Source organism: Sciurus carolinensis, chromosome 5, assembly GCF_902686445.1.
Source record: "Sciurus carolinensis chromosome 5, mSciCar1.2, whole genome shotgun sequence".
Classification (NCBI taxonomy): Eukaryota; Metazoa; Chordata; class Mammalia; order Rodentia; family Sciuridae; genus Sciurus; species Sciurus carolinensis.
Window position 1 is genome coordinate 150,898,341 of NC_062217.1, and position 18,890 is coordinate 150,917,230.

General features: G+C 51.7%; 2 protein-coding genes across 6 annotated transcripts in view; both read left to right on the forward strand.

The window, feature by feature from the left end:
• Gbf1 (golgi brefeldin A resistant guanine nucleotide exchange factor 1) overlaps positions 1-6,236 on the forward strand; it is a 118,736-nt gene extending 112,500 nt beyond the window's left edge. Inside the window, 11 exon segments of the mRNA XM_047554061.1 lie at positions 741-966; positions 1,467-1,627; positions 1,767-2,013; positions 2,127-2,320; positions 3,235-3,385; positions 3,482-3,612; positions 3,809-3,910; positions 4,178-4,291; positions 4,424-4,604; positions 4,745-4,873; positions 5,371-6,236. Coding sequence (XP_047410017.1) covers positions 741-966; positions 1,467-1,627; positions 1,767-2,013; positions 2,127-2,320; positions 3,235-3,385; positions 3,482-3,612; positions 3,809-3,910; positions 4,178-4,291; positions 4,424-4,604; positions 4,745-4,873; positions 5,371-5,651 — 1,917 coding nt within the window. The 3' untranslated portion in view covers positions 5,652-6,236.
• Positions 6,237-10,646: 4,410 nt separating this feature from the next.
• Nfkb2 (nuclear factor kappa B subunit 2) lies at positions 10,647-18,579 on the forward strand. Of its 5 annotated transcripts, none has more exons than XM_047554055.1 (23): positions 10,647-11,025; positions 12,163-12,407; positions 12,625-12,706; positions 12,825-12,865; positions 13,125-13,223; positions 13,304-13,455; positions 13,702-13,808; positions 13,899-14,057; positions 14,342-14,446; positions 14,574-14,659; positions 14,743-14,938; positions 15,036-15,164; positions 15,289-15,498; positions 15,577-15,718; positions 16,130-16,244; positions 16,337-16,550; positions 16,706-16,875; positions 17,003-17,105; positions 17,234-17,385; positions 17,520-17,589; positions 17,800-17,972; positions 18,107-18,218; positions 18,314-18,579. In XM_047554055.1, the coding sequence occupies exons 2-23, from the start codon at positions 12,387-12,389 to the stop codon at positions 18,436-18,438; spliced, it is 2,763 nt and encodes a 920-aa protein (XP_047410011.1). In that variant the 5' UTR covers positions 10,647-11,025; positions 12,163-12,386; the 3' UTR covers positions 18,439-18,579. The 5 variants fall into 5 exon arrangements, with proteins under 5 accessions (XP_047410011.1, XP_047410012.1, XP_047410013.1 ...); XM_047554056.1 differs by having other exon boundaries at positions 12,312-12,407; XM_047554057.1 differs by lacking the exon at positions 10,647-11,025 and having other exon boundaries at positions 12,057-12,407; positions 18,317-18,579.
• Positions 18,580-18,890: the final 311 nt, after the last annotated feature.

Consider the following 18,890-nt stretch of genomic DNA (forward strand, 5'->3'; position numbering starts at 1 on the left):
ATATTTGGATTTACAGAATTTTTAGAAGTTAATTACAGATTACTAGAAGTTAAGAATGATAGAGGGGCTGGAACTGTAGCACAGTGGTAGAGCGCTTGCCTAACATGTGAGGCACTAGGTTCAATCCTCAGCACCACATAAAAATAAATGAATAAAATAAAGGTATTGTATTCATCTGTAACTTAAAAAAAGAAAAAAGAATGAGGCTAGGAATAAGAGGAGATGTATAAAAGCACCACATGAGGGATCTCCTGGTATAGAAACTGTTTAGCATAGCTTGACATTGGTGGATACACAAAACTATACAGGTAGTAGCTAGGTGCAGTGGTGCATACCCGTAATCCAGCATCTTGGAAGGCTGAGACAGGATGATGGCAAGTTCAAGACCAGCCTCAGCAACTTAGCAAGGCCTAAGCAATTTAGTGAGACTCTGTCTTAACATGGGTTGTAGATATGGCTTAGTAGTAAAGTGCGCCTGGGTTCAGTCCTCATTACAGATGGTAGAATTTGATATACACACACATACATATGAATACAAGAAAACTAGGGAACTACAAATAAGATCAGTGGTTTGTATCAATATCAGGATCCTAGTTGTGATAGAAGAGAAGACCAGCAGCAGTGCCTCAAGTTGGGTCCTAGCGAATCTCCTCATTGACCTAAAGAGGCTGATGGGGAAGGAAACTAGACAGGAAGCAATGTGCCCCCTCCTCATTTCCTGCTTCCTACCCTCATCCCAGGTGCTGCTCTCCCTGCGCATCTTGTTACTGATGAAGCCCAGTGTGCTGTCCAGAGTCAGTCACCAGGTTGCATATGGGCTCCATGAACTTCTTAAGACCAACGCAGCCAACATCCACTCCAGTGATGACTGGGCCACCCTCTTTACACTGCTGGAATGCATCGGCTCAGGAGTGAAGCCTCCAGCAGCTCTGCAGGCCACAGCCAGGACTGATGCACCTGATGCGGGTAAGCTCTTTCCCAGAGAGATACTTCCTGATGCATAAACAGCTATAGCCCCAGGAGTTGGGACAGGAAAATAAAACACAGGTTATTGCCATTACAGATTAAACATGCCTGGCTTCTGCCATCTGCTTCCAGAATTTCCAGTGCCCACTTGCCAGTACCCACAAGTTGAATCACATGGAGGCAAGCAGGCCAGCCAAAAGTCTATGAAGCAGGCTTCCTATTATCCTGAGGACCATTTTCCCAGAAACTATTCTCACCACCATCCACTTTCCCTGACAGCTGTTACTAGATGTCATCAGAAGCCCAAATTAGCCTGTTCCCCTATATAGTCAAGAGAGAAGCTGTCCAGGCCTCTGCCCTCTGATGACATGGCTGAAAATGAGCCAGGCCAGAGAGAGGGAAGGCCAGACCCTGAAACCTTTCTTCTGAGAGTCTAAATTATCCTTTGTCCGAGTGTCCCATCTCTACTTTGTCTCTGCCCTTCTCCCTGCCTGGCTTAGGGGCCCAGTCAGACAGCGAGCTCCCATCCTACCATCAAAATGATGTGAGCCTGGACCGAGGGTACACTTCTGACTCAGAGGTCTACACAGATCATGGCAGACCTGGCAAGATACACCGATCAGCCACAGATGCTGATGTAGTCAACAGCGGTTGGTTGGTGGTGAGTGAAGAGGGTATGGGCAGCGGCTGAGTCTTCCCTCCCAGTCCTGTGAGAAAGATTCCTGGTCCTCTGAGAGGGCATCTAGGGGTGAGTAGGGGTCAAGTCTGTATCTCCAGCTTGTGCCCTATGTACTTTGCAGGTGGGAAAGGATGACATTGATAACTCCAAGCCAGGATCAGGGCCCAGTCGACCAGGCCCTTCACCCCTGGTCAATCAGTATAGCCTAACAGTGGGTCTGGACCTGGGGCCACATGACACTAAGTCTCTGCTTAAGTGTGTGGAATCACTATCCTTCATTGTGCGTGACGCTGCCCACATCACCCCTGACAACTTTGAACTGTGCGTCAAGACTCTCCGCATCTTTGTGGAAGCCAGTCTGAATGGCGGTGGGTCACCTGGTGAATGGGCAGTGGGGATGGCCGTGCAAATATACAGGGGAAAAGGGCAGAAAATCTCTGCCTGTGACTATGGAAATTGACCTAGGTCTGACTCTGTTCAGGGTGCAAGTCCCAGGAGAAACGTGGCAAGAGTCACAAATATGACAGCAAAGGGAACCGCTTCAAGAAGAAATCTAAGGAGGGTTCAGTGCTTCGGCGGCCTCGAACCTCCAGCCAACATGCCACTCGGGGCGGGCACAGTGATGATGAGGAGGATGAAGGCGTGCCTGCCAGTTACCATACTGTGTCTTTACAGGTCAGTCAGGACGTAAGTATGGCACCCTTTCTTCCTCTCCTCCCATGCACCTGAGACTGGGAGACTGGTAGGGACCAGGGAAAGCCAGAGCTGAGAGGAAGGGTCTCTGTATCTGCCTAGGCCCTCAATTACCACCTCCACAATATTCCTCTTGTCCAACACCCCCTGTATACCTTTGCTTGCTTATTTTTAAATTAAGGTTTTATTTATTTTTTGAATAGGTAATATATGCACATGGTACAAAGTTCAAAAGGTATAAAAGGGTAAACTGATAAAAGTAAGTTGCCATTCCATTCCTGACCCTAGCCACCAAGTTCCCCTCACTAGAGGCAACCATGGCACCAGTTTCTTGTCTGTTCTTCCAGTTATTCTGTGTCTATTCAACTCTTCTGAGTTGACTTTATATCACTAAATAAATGGAGATACAATTGCCTTAACTAGAATAACTAGAAAAGTGATGAAAATGCCCCAGCACTGCCAAAAAGAACACAGAAAAGAGTGATGAAAATAAAAATTATTAAATTTGGCCACACATTGTTGCCCAGTGAAAGCCTCTGAGCCAGAGGTTTGCTTTGTTTTTAAAATGAGATTAACAAAAGGCTTTCTGAGTCATTGGAAAGTGTAAATAGAATTGAAACAAAAATAACCTTTCTCACTGTGATTCCGTGTTGTTAAACCTTAGTCTACACGTCTCCTAAAGTCTGTTCTACCCTGAGTAACTCCTGACTCTAAGAAACAACGAGGACTGGAGCAGCAGCCCTTCAAGTTGAGGCAAAGGGAGTAGCAAAAAGGGCTGGAGTATGGCATAACTGGTGCTAGGGGCCCCTTGAGGACTCAGTCAGGGACAGGGGTTGGGGGAGGGGGGTCCACCAGACCTAACCCCACTCATATCCTGCCCTCTCCTGTGATCCCAGTTGCTAGACCTGATGCACACTCTGCACACACGGGCAGCCTCTATCTACAGCTCATGGGCAGAAGAGCAGCGCCACCTGGAGACAGGTGGCCGGAAGATTGAAGCTGATTCAAGGACTCTCTGGGCCCACTGCTGGTGCCCTTTACTGCAGGGTAATCCTGGGGAGCAGGCAGGGCAGAGATGGTGCTGGAGCTTGGGGAGCACAATACCAACAGCCTGAAGGATCCTGACCCTGCTCTTGCTCTCAGGCATTGCCTGCCTGTGCTGTGATGCCCGGCGCCAGGTGCGGATGCAGGCACTGACGTATCTACAGCGAGCACTACTGGTACATGACCTGCAAAAGCTAGATGCCCTGGAATGGGAATCCTGTTTTAACAAGGTGGGACTTCTTACTGTTCTTAAAATTCAAATTGTAAGGCAAGAAGAACTACGTAACCTGAAGATCCCATACTATGTATACTCAGCCTATGTTGTACCTTCTTTGCTGTTCTGTGCCCATCCACCCAGTGCTGGTTTCCCTTGAGCAGAGCTGCCAACTGACCTGGCTATGGTGACATCAGATATTTACTCTCCAGGTACTATTTCCTCTGCTAACCAAGCTCCTGGAGAACATCAGCCCAGCAGATGTGGGCGGGATGGAGGAGACCCGAATGAGGGCTTCCACGCTGCTTTCAAAGGTACTGTTCACTACCCAATACCTCCTACTCTCCCCACACCTGCATTTTTCCCAGGGGGGAAGCCAGGGCTTTTGGTAGGACTTGGTGCTCAGGAGCCCCAATATGGAGACTCAGCAGGACCCAGGGATTCAGGATGATTCTGAATTTCACAGCAATGTCTAATCTAGGATTCCTATGCAAGATGGGGCAGGTCCACCTCCCAGCCTTGGAGAGGGGTGCAGAGGGCTTCTACACTACCCTTGGCTGAAAGGGGCTGGTGGACCATAGGTCTTTCTGCAGCACCTATCTCCATTGCTGTCACTCTCCACCTTTGCGGCCCTCTGGCTCACCATTCTAGACTTCATGGACAAGTACATGCACGCAGGCTCCAGTGATTTACTGGTATGTTCTACCCTAGCTCAACTCCCATTGCCCTCTTCCTTTCCCACCTGCTGGGAAGTCTTGCTGTCACCTCCTTGGCAGCTGCCTCCCCATGCCTCTTTCCTATTCTCATGATCCCGCTGCTGCCTGCAGTCAGAGGCCATCCCTGAATCTCTAAAGAACATGCTTCTGGTGATGGACACAGCGGAGATTTTCCACAGTGCAGATACACGAGGAGGCAGCCCCTCTGCCCTCTGGGAGATCACCTGGGAGCGCATCGACTGCTTTCTGCCACACCTACGTGATGAGCTCTTCAAGCAGACTGTCATTCAAGGTAGGGACCCCAGCCCAGCCTTACTAGAGAGTCCCCAAAGCTGAATTCATTCTCTGTACCCTGGGAAGACTGATAGTAGCCAGGCCTCTGCTGGAAGAAAAGCACTAAGAGTGACCATATATATTCTCGGCCTACCCCAGACCCCATGCCCACAGAACCTCATGGTCCCAAATCTCTGGCCTCAGCCCACCTGACTTCTGCTGCTGGTGACCCGAGGACACCTGGACATCCACCTCCCCCAGAAATACCCTCAGAGCTGGGGGCATGTGGTGAGTCCCTCAGGGCTAGTCTATTGGGGGTTGGACAAGAAGCAGGAGACCTAAGAGGAGGCCCAGTGTGGCTTGGGATTGCTCTTAAGCACTGACTGGGAGCCAGACAAAGGAAGCAACCCAAGAATCCTGTTTCCCTGCTCTTGCTCTGAGAAATGGCAGGACCAAATAAGCCATGCTTAGCTGGCTGCTTCCGAGGATGAGGTTTAGAGGAGAGGGCTAGGTCAGTGGGCTGGAATGAATAAGCAAAGGCTGCCTTTCAGGGATTCTAGTAAAGATCAGACCAAAATTAACCCGATGAGAGCTACAACAAAGGAGGCAAAGGGTAGATATAAGGTAGCCAAACACTGGAATAAGTTTTGAGGAAAGACTTCTAACTTTTTAGACTGGGAGGCAATTTGGAGGAACCCAGCTGGTTTGGTAAGCCAGCTAGGGAATGTGAGAGTTGTCCCTTGCCAATAAGAGTCTAACTGCAGCCATCTTGATTTTTTTCATAGACTTGGAGAAGCCAGAGGGCCCCCGAGCCACCAGCAGCAGCTCCCCTGGATCACCGGTGTCCTCTAGTCCCAGCAGGCTTAGCCCTACCCCAGATGGGCCTCCCTCTCTGGCTCAGCCCCCACTGATCCTGCAGCCCTTGGCCTCCCCACTGCAGGTGGGCGTGCCACCCATGACTCTGCCCATTATCCTCAACCCTGCACTTATAGAGGCCACCTCTCCGGTTCCTCTCCTGGCTACACCACGCCCCACAGACCCTATACCCACCTCCGAGGTCAATTAAATAAAGCAGGACCCTCAGAGATCAGAATGAGTACATCCCGCCAGACTACTCCCAGCCCTGCTTCCAGCTGTTTTGGGGCCATAAGCTTTTCAGGCCCAATCCAAGTTGCTGTTGCTGCCACTTGGATGGAGAAATTAACTTTTATAGCCCTTGCTGGGACCCCCATCAGACTGCGGGACCTTCTTCCTCTTCTGCTCTCTATTCCTGAGGGTCCAACCTGAGAGTACACTCAGGTATCACCTGTAGTCTCTGTCTCCAGCCTGGCAGCTCAGAGTAGGCACTGTTATATCAACCCCACAGTGCCCACCTTGTGCCCCTCCTGCCCAGGTCAGCCATTGAGAGCCAAGCCCAACCACTCTGCACTTTGTTTCCCTCTCCCAGCCCATTCCCATCAGCCCTGGGCCACCTCTTCCAATTCTTCCTCTTTTATTAATTGGTGGATCAGTTTGGAGAGTTGATTGGTACCATGGAGGGTGGGCAGGTGGAGCTGGATGAGAGGACTGCCCACAGGAGCATGTACATATGGAAAACAATGACAACAAATGGACTTTTTATGATGTAATAAATGTCTTAGTACCAACACTACTGCCTTCCCCTCCAGTTTCCTTCTTGAGCTTGTGGGTCAGGGCACCATGTTATTGTGATGTGCAGGGCTTGGACCTTGGTGAACAGAGGTAAAGTGAGGCTAAGCCTACCAGTAATCTGGCCCACCTGATCAGACATCAGTCAGATGCCAGAACTGGGGTCAGGATTCCTTCATCACTATTGCTGCCCACTACCACTGCCACAGCACTGTGCTCTTAGAGCAGAGAAGTGCCAGGGGTGTGGCATCTTCTCCAGGAGACACCTGAGATAACCAGCTGGGTTCAGGAAAGGTGGATCGGAGCTAAGCTGTAATTTTTCAGAAGTCTTCCTTAGATGGGCTTGTCCAAGAACATGAAGGAACTGAGGGAACTTAAGAGACAGAGGGGTGTCTTGCCTGCAGCTGCAATCATGTTTCCAGGCATTGTCATTCATTCTGACCTCAAACTGCAAAGGGACAATTTTTCCCTGCCCCACAGCCTCCATCTAGCCCAGTCAGTGCAGCATAACAGGAGTACCCTTCCACTTGCCCTTTGCATGGCAGTAAGCCAGGCAGCAGTGTGCATGGGCCAGGCAATGTGGCCCTGCTGGCCAAGGCACTCGGGTGGAATGCTATGTGTTAATCTCTCCCAAGTGAAGCAGCTAGATCATTTTGGTTTCCTGCACAATAGGCCTGCCACTTCTGGGAGACAGAGTGGGACCCATGGTATAACTAGCTGATCTCCCTCACAAAGAGTAGGGGTCACTCACTCTCAACATTGGGGCCCAGCTCACTATACGGCCCTTCACTTGGGCTTTCCTTTGTTCAGCACTTTCACATTGACAGGAGTTTGGACATCTTAAGTTCCTCACTCAGATGTAGAAATGGAAACCACCTGATGTAGAAAAGTTCTAAGATATGAGGCCTGGACTGACTTCTTGCCCGGGTCCAGACTATACCTAGTTTCTGTGCTAACCAGGAGCCTTGCTCTACCCTGTCCCTGGAAAAATTAGGAGATGCAGAAGGCTCTATGGGTGAGTACAGAAAAGCTGAATCTATAGCCAGCTGGACACTAGGGCCCTTGCTCAGCTACAGTAGCTCTGTTCCCCCATCTGAGCCCCCAAAGGTTCTGCCTTTAAAACTTCCATGACCATACTATGAACAAAGAAATTAGGACAACTCTGTGTCCCTTACTAGTCTTACAAAATAGGAAGGAAGATGGTATGACTATAAACCAATTTCCTGCTGGGAAGCAAAAACATTGGGCAGAAGTCTTATTCTGTTATTAAAAGAACAGTTAATACATATACAACTTATTGTTGACAGTATTGTCTCTTAGAAGGCAAAGGCAAAGGCAAAGGCAGCTACAAGAGAAGCTTGCCCTTAGGCCTTAATTCTGACCAATAAGGAAGAATGCCCTGGTGATATGGAAGTGACAAAACTTTGGGGGAAAGTAATTTCATATTGAGAGGGAAATGCTGGTCTTAATGACATCCAGAGGAGCTGGGCACAAGGGCACATGCCGGTAATCCCAGCAACCTGGGAGGCTGAGGCAAGAAGATCACAAGTTTGAGACCAGGCTGGACACTTGGCAAGATCCTATCTCAAATTTTTTTAAAAGGGCTGGAGTTGTAACTCAGTAGGAGAGTGCTTACCTAGGATGCGTGAGGCCTTGGGTTCAATCCCCATTACCCCCCCCACACACACACACACATACACACAAGTGCAAAAAAAAAAAAAACCAGAGATGGCTCCATGACCTAAGATCCTCATACAGAGAAATGACATTGCTAGAGAACCTGTATGTGTCATTAAATGTGTTGCCCAAACATCCAACAGGCTGTTAGAAGTAATTTCTCCTCTTACAGAGGAGGCCAAGCCTATCTCTAAGGAGTTGGGAATCAAACTCAGGTTTGGCTCACATTTTTCATGTTCTTTCCTAAGGCCTTTCTTCCATTCAAAATAGTGGAAGTGGTGGTGGTGGTGCAGATACCCTTCAAAATTAAACATTCTCTGTAGCTTTCTTTTTTTTTTGGGAGGGGGGACGGGTACAGGGAATTGAACTCAGGGGCACTCAACCACTGAGCCACATCCCCAGTCCTTGTATTTTATTTAGACACAGTTGTATTTTATTTAGATACAGGGTCTCACTGAGTTGCTAGCACCTTGCTTTTGTTGAGACTGGCTTTGATCCTCCTGCCTCAGCCTCCAGAGCTGCTGGGATTACAGGCAAGCACCACCTCACCTGGCTCTCTGTAGCTTCTAGTGAGATATATGAGGTTGACCAGTCAGAGATACAGGCTACCATCTTATGAATTCAGTTTAATAGGAGCCTATTGGTGAATGAATGGAGCAAATTTGTGGTGCATCAACTCAGCTAGGCATCATGCTAAGATTGAGTTTGAAAATTAGTGGGACAAGTAAGTTTCTTAAATTCAGACAGATGAGGCTATACCAACTAACAACTATCTAGGTTTACATGCACTGGAAATTGTTGGAGCTGACAGATTAATGCACGGGGGTTCATTGTACATTTTCTCTCCATGCTTCATACATCTGAAATTTGATACAACAAAGGATTTTTTTCAATCCTCAGGTAAACCACAGCTAAAAGTCTTGTAATTAAAATAGCTAAATCCCTAGGGATGTTTTTAGAGATGTTGTGGAAGCTGGACAAATCGAGCCAGTTTCTGCCAGTGGTGGTGGTTTAGGCATACTTGGAAAGGACAGTCATGATCCATGGCAGCTAGCACATATTCACTGAGTTGGAATATACCAAACTAACATTATTCCACTTAGAATCTGTTTTACCATGGAAATATTGTAGACAGTTCCTAAATTTCAGCAAATTATTTGACAACATCTTACAATATTCTCCTGAGAGGTCCACTGTAAAGTGAAAACACCTGCTTTGTTTTATAAAAAATGTAGGGGGGAAATTTTCATCCTGGAGGCAAGAGACTGGTTTTGACTTGGTTCTGTCTCTTTTTAGCTATGTGTTTATTTAGTCATGTTACCTCACTTCTGTGAGCCTTAACTTCATCAGTAAAGGTAATATAGATCAAGCATTACTGATCTGAAATTGACAACAATTTAAGATTTTGGAGCAGTTCAGATTTCAAGACTAAGGGATGCTTAGGTTATGCAAATATTCCAAAATCAAAAAACCTCCCAAAATCTGAAACACTTCTGTTCTCAAGCATTTTGGATAAGGGATACCCAATCTGCATATTTTCATCCTAGGGTTGTTGGGAGGGAAGAATAAGAACTTATACTAATGTACTCTAACATTTCATTTGCTGGCAAGAGGAAGAGGAAGAAAAGTCATAGGAAATGAAGAGCCCAAATCAAGAACCATAATATTTTCTCTTTGTACTAATACAAGTCAGTAAATTGCATCCTTAAGAAGGTTAGAGATTGCCAGGCTATCTCTACCACTCTTAAGATGGTAGCCTGTTTCTCTGGCTGGTCAACCTCATATATCTCACTAGAAGCTACAGAGAACCAGGTGAGGTGGCACCCACCTATAAACCCAGTGGCTTGGGAGGCTGAGGCAGAAGGATCACGAGTTCAAAGTCAGCCTCAGCAAAAGTGAGGTGCTAAGCAACTCATTGAGACACCGTCTTTAAATGCAATATAAAATAGGACTGGGGAGGTGGCTCAGTGTTCAAGTGCCCCTGAGTTCAATCCCCAGTACCCTCCCCTGTGCAAAAAAAAAAAAAAAAAAAGGTCAGAGATATGTTGCAGGAGTCAGGGATGTTGCAAGAGGGCCCAGAAATGGTCTGTATTCCACTACAAGTCTTAGAGGACCAACTCCTCCTCCTCCTCTTCTAGAAATGAAGGCACCTCCTAAAGAGAAAGTCTTCCAACCAGAGAGGTCCTACCCCTGAGTCGGGCTTGGTGAATTCCTGTCCTTATCTTTTTGCTGCTAGACGTGTTCAAGTAAAAGTTACAAAGTATACAAGAGGTCATTTCCTACATCGGAGAAAGACTGAACTATTTAGATTTAGGATTATCTTTTCAATTCTAATATTCTTGACCTCTGTGATGGATGAAAGAGCCTGAATCTCCCAGGTAAAAACGTCCTTTCCCCTTCCCCAGCACAGAGTTCCAGAAGTAGGTCAGTGTGAAAACCTGGCCCGCTATGAACCTGCCACGTAGATTAAGTTTGGGGCCCAGTCCCTTCTTAGGACTGAGAAGAGAGTACAAGAGGAGGAGCCTTTCGGGGCCTGTACTAAATCTCCTACTAACTCGAGAGAGGCCGCCAGATGGCGCCCTGGGACTGACCACAGGTCAACTTCCTTCCTTCTTCCCTAACTTCCCAGCAGTCGGCCTGGCTTGGGGCGCGGATCGGAAGGCTGGAGTCGGCCGGCTTCCCCTCGGGGTTCCCTAGCTTTGGAGGTAGCCATGCGTTAGGAGTAGCAAAAGCCAAGTAGCAGCGGGAACTCTCAGCCGTCTAGGGGAAGCCTGGAAGGATGAAGAGAACCAAGCCGCGGTCCTTGGCTGGGAGAGGTGCTGGCCAGAGCTCGCGCCAGGTGCACCGTCACCCCGAATCCCCGCCCAGCACAAACCTTTCTCCTCTGAGAAGCGTGCCTGGGTCGCTTTTGGTTGGCTGCTCGAGTCCCGGAGTTGAACTTTCAGCCAATGAAAAAGGGCATGAGGCGTGACGCACGGAAACGTCACGGGAATTCCCCCCTCCCGGGGGCGGAAAAGGGGCTTTCCCCGCTGCAGTCCGGGTAACACGAGCGGTGTCCCCACCCGTCCGAGGCGGGTCGGACGCGGAGAGTAGCCGGAACCAGAGCCGTCGCCACGGTGAGTGGCCGGGTTAAGACCCCTGGGTGGTTAGGATAGCAAGGTGGCAGGGAGGGGCATTAGGTTACCGAGTCCCAGATCCGGAGAGCAGCAAACGCACACATTCAGAAAGAGTGGACACGAACAAAACTCACAGGTACACGTCGACAACCTTGTTCAAAGATACGCGGACCGGCACCTATTCTTATATTTATGTAGGCATGAATACAGCAGTGTCCATACAGTCAGACTCGCACATACATGCACAGGTAGACATGCTCACCTGTGCACCAGTGCCTGGACACACACCCTTCATTCACAAGCTCCTAAACATGCCCATCCGTGTCTTACACATCTAGCCATGCACTGACATTTACCCACACCGAGAAACTCGGGAACTCACCTATTTAGATTGCTCACTTGCACACGCATGTTGACACCCTGCACACAACATGCATCTGAGCGCTTGGACCGAAATAACACTTGTATATCTGTGATGGAGACACATACATGTAGTACATACGGCTGTGACTGGGGTCGGGGATGTGCAAGGATTGGCCTGGACACCAGGAGCAGGTGAAGCTTGGGAATCCAGGCAACTGAGACATTCGGGGAGAGGGAGAGGAACCCATCCCAAGGAGTCGCCTTTCCCACACCCTGCCACCCAGTCACATACTCGGGGCAGCACCCTAGGGCCCCCCACTGGGAAGAACCCCCGCCTACAGGTCATTCGAAGAGGAGGCCTTTCGACAGCAGGAATGTCCCCCCAAAAGCCCCTGGGGTGAATCAGCCGTGGCCTCCCTCTTGGCAGAAAATCCCAAGGTTACTCCAAGCCAGAGGAGCGCGGGGATGGGGAGGGGCGGACCTGGACCCAGATTGAGCCTCTCGGGCCCCTAAAGACCTCCTGTCCGCGGTACCTGCCCTGGAAGGAGGAAGAGGCCTAACCCTCACCCGGGCTTGCCTGGTTCTTGATGCCCTTTGCGGGTGGACAGGCAACCGGCGCCCACAAGCCTGTGAGAACCTCCCGCTCGTCCTGCCTCGGGGGCGGGACCAGTGGCGTCATTTCCAGGCCCGCCCCCTCCGGCCCCGCCTCCTCTGGTATTTTCGGGACTTTCCTAAACTGCTCTAACTTTCTGCCCCTTCCCCGGCCCGGCCCAGCTCCGGATCTCGCTTTCCACTGGATCTTACCCGCCACACCCGGACGGGCGACCGGAGGAGATCAGACCCTCCCCCAAATCTGGACACCCCTTTTCCGCCCACCCCATCCTGATTTGTTCCCTACCCACCCCCCTCCACACACACCTTAGGCGGGAGCCTAAAACTCTTGAGAAGCAGAACCAGGGGCTGAAGCCAACAGACAGAGCCGGGCCTAGCCCAGAGACATGGACAGTTGCTACGACCCAGTGAGTCACGCTGCCTGACCTTTAAGGCAGCCGGTGCCCCCTGTATCTGTCTTTCTGCCTGAGCCACTCTGTTCCTTTATACCTGTACGTCCTCAGATTATCTCAGCCCGCCTGTCAGTCTGATCATCTGTCTGCAAGCTGCTTGGGTTTGGAGCTGAGAGGTGGAGGGTTCTAGGGTGGCCCAAAATCAGCCACCTTTAACCTATCTCCAAACCAGGGTCTGGATGGCATTGCTGAATATGATGATTTCAAATTCAGTCCCTCCATTGTGGAACCCAAGGAGCCGGTCCCTGAGACAGGTCAGTAAGTCACCTGACCCCCCCCCCCCACCACCTTGTGTTGGAGAAGGAAGAGCATGTTCCCTCTGCCTGGAACATGCTAGGAGATCCTAGTTTAACAAGATCCCTCTGTCCCCAGCTAATGGCCCCTACCTGGTGATTGTGGAACAGCCTAAGCAAGTGAGTAGCAAAAAGGATGGTATGGGATGGCTTCAGCTTTGGGGGCAAGTGGGGTAGTTGTAGGTGGGTGACCATGGGACCCAAGGGTCAGTGTCTAAGAAGGCCACTGTAGTTTGGATGGTGGTTGCTGCTGATCACAGTGGAATGATTCTGGTTCAGGGTAGATAAAACTGATCATTGTGGTCACTGCTGGCCAGAGGTATGGCTACTTGGGGTGTTCTCTCCTGATCACAATGTCACTCTGCCGTCGAACTTTCAGCGAGGCTTCCGATTTCGATATGGCTGTGAAGGTCCCTCCCACGGAGGCCTGCCAGGTGCCTCCAGTGAGAAGGGTCGTAAAACCTATCCCACTGTCAAGGTAAGCCAGGATGATGCTGGAGGGTGGGCTAAGAGATAGCATGTCCAGGGGCATTACTGACAGCTCTCTTCCCCACTCAGATCTGTAACTACGAGGGTCCTGCCAAGATTGAGGTGGACCTGGTAACACACAGTGACCCACCTCGTGCTCATGCCCACAGCCTGGTGGGCAAGCAGTGCTCAGAGCTGGGGGTCTGTGCCGTCTCTGTGGGGCCCAAGGACATGACTGCCCAGTAAGTGTCCCCTAGCCCTGGCCCACACTGAGATGTCCTCTTGATGCCTGCCAATCCTAGGCCCCAGCCCACTTCTGCTGCTTAGCATCTGACAAAGGGGAGAGGCTTAGGTTGGCCCCAGAACCAGAAGGCCCAAGTATTAACTAGAATAACTTCCTTGAGGAAGTAGGGCTATGTTGAGCCTGGCAGTGAGGAGACTGCCTCAGAAGCAGGCATGGGCAAAGGCCTCGGACTCCTCCTCCCCAGATTCAATAACCTGGGTGTGCTGCATGTGACCAAGAAGAATATGATGGAAATTATGATACAAAAACTTCAGAGGCAAAGGCTCCGCTCCAGGCCCCACGGTCTTACAGGTATGGGTGCAGGGAGAATCATGGAAGGTGCTCATAGAAGGAAGAGGGAAGAGAAGGAGCGTAGGGATTAAATGTGTGCTCCCTCTGCAGAGGCCGAGCGGCGGGAGCTGGAGCAGGAGGCCAAAGAGCTGAAGAAAGTGATGGATCTGAGTATTGTGCGTCTGCGCTTCTCTGCCTTCCTTCGAGACAGCGACGGCTCCTTTTCCCTGGCCCTGAAGCCAGTTATCTCCCAGCCCATCCATGACAGTAGTGAGTGTCCTAACTGCCAAGGGTGTCAGCCTGGGTGCCAGAGAGAACATGAGGGGCATCCTCAAACCGTGGAGTCAAACAGGCCTTGGTTTGAACCTGGTCCTGCCACATGAGCTGAATGACCTTGAGCAAGTCATTTCCCCTTCTGAGTGTTGCTTCCATCTTTAGTAAATGAGAGGACACTAGTAATTCCTGCACTTCCTGGGTTGTCAAGATAATAACCATAAAGCCCCTGGCTCCATCGGTGTGGCATTATGTCAACTAATCTATTTCCCACCTCATAGAGTCTCCAGGGGCCTCAAACCTGAAGATTTCTCGAATGGACAAGACAGCAGGCTCTGTACGGGGTGGAGATGAAGTTTATCTGCTTTGTGACAAGGTGCAGAAAGGTGAGGCTGGAGCCCAAACTGGGAGTTTGGGACACTGCGTTTTAGACTGGGGATCAGGGCAGGACCAGGATAAGTGGCTGTGAAGATTAGCCCAGGAACTGTGGCCAAGCTTCACTTCTCCCTGTAGATGACATTGAAGTTCGGTTCTATGAGGATGATGAAAACGGATGGCAAGCCTTTGGGGACTTCTCTCCCACAGATGTTCATAAACAGGTACTCAGGAAACAGGGCCTGGGCTGGAGGATGAACTAGGCAAAGGCCTCACTGACACCCTGTGTTGTCCCCCACCCCCTCAGTATGCCATTGTGTTCCGGACACCCCCCTATCACAAGATGAAGATTGAGCGGCCTGTAACGGTGTTCCTACAACTGAAACGCAAGCGAGGAGGGGATGTCTCTGACTCCAAACAGTTCACCTATTATCCTCTGGTGGAAGGTGGAACTGGGCTTGAGGATCCCATAGGGCTGGGCTGGGCTGGAGGTTTCCCAGGAGGTGATTTCTAGGAGCCAGTCTGAGGACTTTGGAAAGAAGAGACCCCAGTTATGACCCATGAACCAGAAATTTAACATTCGTTTCCCTCTGCCCCCAGACAAGGAGGAGGTGCAGCGGAAGCGGAGGAAGGCCTTGCCTACCTTCTCCCAGCCCTTTGGAGGTGGCTCGCATATGGGAGGAGGCTCTGGGGGCTCTGCTGGGGGTTATGGAGGAGCTGGAGGAGGAGGTGAGGGGTGGTGGTGGCGAAGGGGTGTGGTGCGGGGAAGGGTAAGGGCAAGAGAAGTGATGAGGGAAGAAACTGGGGAGTCCTGGCTGGTGTCCGCTCCCCACAGCCCTGCCTGTACCCACAGGTGGCAGCCTCGGCTTTTTCCCCTCCTCCTTGGCCTACAGCCCCTACCAGTCCGGCGCGGCACCAATGGGCTGCTACCCGGGCGGCGGGGGCGGAGCGCAGATGGCCTCCTCGGCGCCCCGCATGGATGCTGGGGAGGAAGCAGCAGAGCCCAGCGCGCCCCCCGGGAACCCCAAGGGCGAACCACAGGCTCCCGACGCGCTGCATCTAGGTATGGCTCCGAAATGTGAACGGTCGGGGCGCCGGGGCTGGAGACCTATCCCGCATCCACGTCCCCTGTCGCCCCCAGCTCGGGAGTACAACGCGCGCCTGTTCGGCCTGACGCAGCGCAGCGCCCGAGCCTTGCTAGACTACGGCGTCACGGCAGACGCGCGCGCGCTTCTGGCAGGACAGCGCCACCTGCTGACGGCTCAGGACGAGAACGGGGACACGTAAGCGGGTAGAGGGCGGGTGGAGGCCGGGCTTCCTAGGGTTGGGAGCCGGTACACCACGCCTGATGCAAGGTCGCGGTGTGGGAGCAGGAAAGGGATCTGCAAAGAGCCGGCCCCTGGAGTTTAAAAGACCAAGATTCAGCTTCTACCTTGCTATTTACTAGTTCTGCTCAAGGTACTTATCTTTTCCAAACTTCAGTTTTGTCAACTGAGGAAGGGACACAATAATAGCCATTATCAACCTAAAAAGGTGCAGGGAAGAATTAAGTTCAAGTACAGCGATGTCTTTGGAGATGTTCTGGGTTTAACAAGCCCCAGCTAGGGAGATTAAGAAAGAAGTGGTGGGGTTTTGAGAGCACAGGATCCCAAGTGGCTGGGCTTACTAGGCCAGAGTCACTCCTCAACCCCCAGGCCGCTGCACCTGGCCATCATCCACGGGCAGACCAGTGTCATTGAGCAGATAGCCCATGTCATCTACCATGCCCAGCACCTCGGTGTTGTCAACCTCACCAACCACCTGCACCAGGTGAGGGGGCACCTACTGGTGAGGGAGTAGCAGTTGGAAAGCAAGTGGGTCTAAGCTAGGGTGTGCCTGGCTCACCCTGCCTTCTTCCTCAGACACCCCTGCACCTGGCAGTGATAACTGGACAGACAAGGGTGGTGAGCTTTCTGCTGCAGGTGGGTGCAGACCCTGCAATGCTGGATCGGCATGGAGACTCGGCCATGCACCTGGCACTGCGGGCAGGTGCTGGAGCCCCAAACCTGTTGCATGCACTGCTACAAAGTGGAGCTCCCACTGTGTCCCAGCTGTTACATATGCCTGACTTTGAGGGTAAGTTTCCCACCAACTCCTGACCAGCAAGGTAAAGGTGAAGACCAATGAGGATGTCTGGCAAGTGGATATGAGGTGCTGAGATTGGCTGGTCAGGGCTGATCTAGGGGCCACTTCGGAATCACAGCCATGGACTGAGTATCCTGCATTCCTAGGCCTGTACCCTGTACACCTGGCAGTTCGTGCCCGAAGCCCTGAGTGCCTGGATCTGCTGGTGGACAGTGGAGCAGAAGTGGAGGCTGCAGAGCGGCAGGGGGGCCGAACAGCACTGCATCTAGCCACAGAGATGGAGGAGCTGGGGCTGGTTACACATCTGGTCACCAAGGTGGGAATGAGGACTGTGGAAGGGGTGAAGCCAAGATTGTGGGGGGAATTGAGAATGATATTAAGGTGTGTAGGAATGGTCAGCCAATTGGACCATGCTGGGTCACCCACTTTCTTGCATCCCACAGCTCCATGCCAATGTGAACGCCCGCACCTTTGCCGGAAACACACCTCTACACCTGGCAGCTGGACTGGGATCCCCAACCCTTACCCGCCTCCTTCTAAAGGCTGGTCAGTCTCACTCATAGAAGCATATCAACAGGGCAAGGGGGGGAAAAGGGTGCCTCCCAGTCCCCCCACTTTATAGTCCTTAAGGTGGAGCCCCATCTTCCCTCTGGATGACTGCCTTCCTCCCTCAGGTGCTGACATCCACGCAGAGAATGAGGAGCCTCTGTGCCCACTGCCTTCACCTCCCACCTCTGGGAGTGATTCAGATTCCGAGGGGCCTGAGAGGGACATCCAGAGCAAATTCCAGGGCCACAAGCCTCTTGACCTCACTCGCAGCACCAAGGTAAGGCTAGCCGGGCACTGGAAGTAACAAAGCACCAGACACCTCTCAGACTTGGGAATGGGACCCAGAGTATGGACTTCAGGATAGCTGGGCTTAAGGACTGGGGTGGGAGGTAGTCAAAGCTGTCTCTCCAGGTGAAGAACTTGCTGCTAAATGCTGCTCAGAACACCACGGAGCCCCCCCTGACCCCTCCCAGTCCTGCAGGTAAGGTCTTCCCAGGCATTCTCAGGCCCCAGAGCCATCTTAACAAAGGTCTTCTCCTTCAGGACCTGGGAAGGAGGGCTCCCCTTTTCCACTCCCATCTTCCAGTGGCCTTGACTGTTAGGTTTCCAGGGGGAAAAACAGTGTCCAGGTATTTGTCTCTGCCCATCTCTGGAGGTAACTGACATGTTTATACATGTGCCCCCCCCTCAGGGCCAGGGCTGTCACTCGGAGAGACAACCTTGCAGAATCTGGAGCAGCTGCTAGATGGGCCAGAAGCCCAGGGTAGCTGGGCAGAGCTGGCAGAGCGGCTAGGGCTGCGCAGTCTAGTGGACACATACCGGAAGACAGCTTCACCCAGCGGCAGCCTCCTGCGCAGTTACAAGGTAGGGCAACCTGTACCACACCCCAGCACCCAACTGCTTTCCCCACCCGAACCCAGAAGATTCCTTGGCCTCTGAGCTCCGCACCCTAATACCCTAAGCATGATTCAGACCTCCTGTCTCTTCCTTCTCTTCAGCTGGCTGGTGGAGACTTGTCAGGTCTGCTGGAAGCCCTGTCTGACATGGGTCTAGATGAAGGAGTGCGACTGCTGCGAGGTCCTGAGACCCGAGACAAGCTGCCCAGCACAGGTAAAGGGGGCCACCTTGGAACGTGGATCTGGGCCTGGACGTTGGGAGGCCCGAGGCCTTGACTTGCTCCTGTTCCTTTCCCTGTGTACCTCCAGCAGAAGTGAAGGAAGACAGTGCATATGGGAGCCAGTCAGTGGAACAGGAGGCAGAGAAACTGGGCCCACCCCCTGAGCCACCAGGAGGGCTCTGCCATGGGCACACCCAGCCTCAGGTGCACTGAACTGCTACCTACCCTCCAGCCCTCTTCCTGAACTTCTCTGTACAGCATCCCTATCTATTCCAAATCTTATTTAACACCCCATGCCCACAACCCAGTTGGAGCAAATAAAAGATTCTCTGGGAGGACCCTCTTTCCAACTTATGGCAGTTCCCAGTGTGACTCTAGTCCCTGGAACCAGCTTCCTAACCTGGCCCCAGGTCAACAAGAAGAAGAGACCCAGCCAGCAATTCAGAGCAGTTTTAATGGGGCAGAGGCTGTACAAAGGGCCAGGCCCACTGAGGGAGGGAAAGCAGGCTGTGCTACCCTGGTCTGTGGATGGGGCCTCAATGTAGATGCCCTTCCTCCACCTCTGGAAAGAGAGAGGTGAGCCCTCAGGGAAAAGGAGTGAAAACCAGCTCAGCCTCAACTCTGGGCCTCTGTCTGAGCCAGGCCCCAGGCTGGAGAGTGACTGC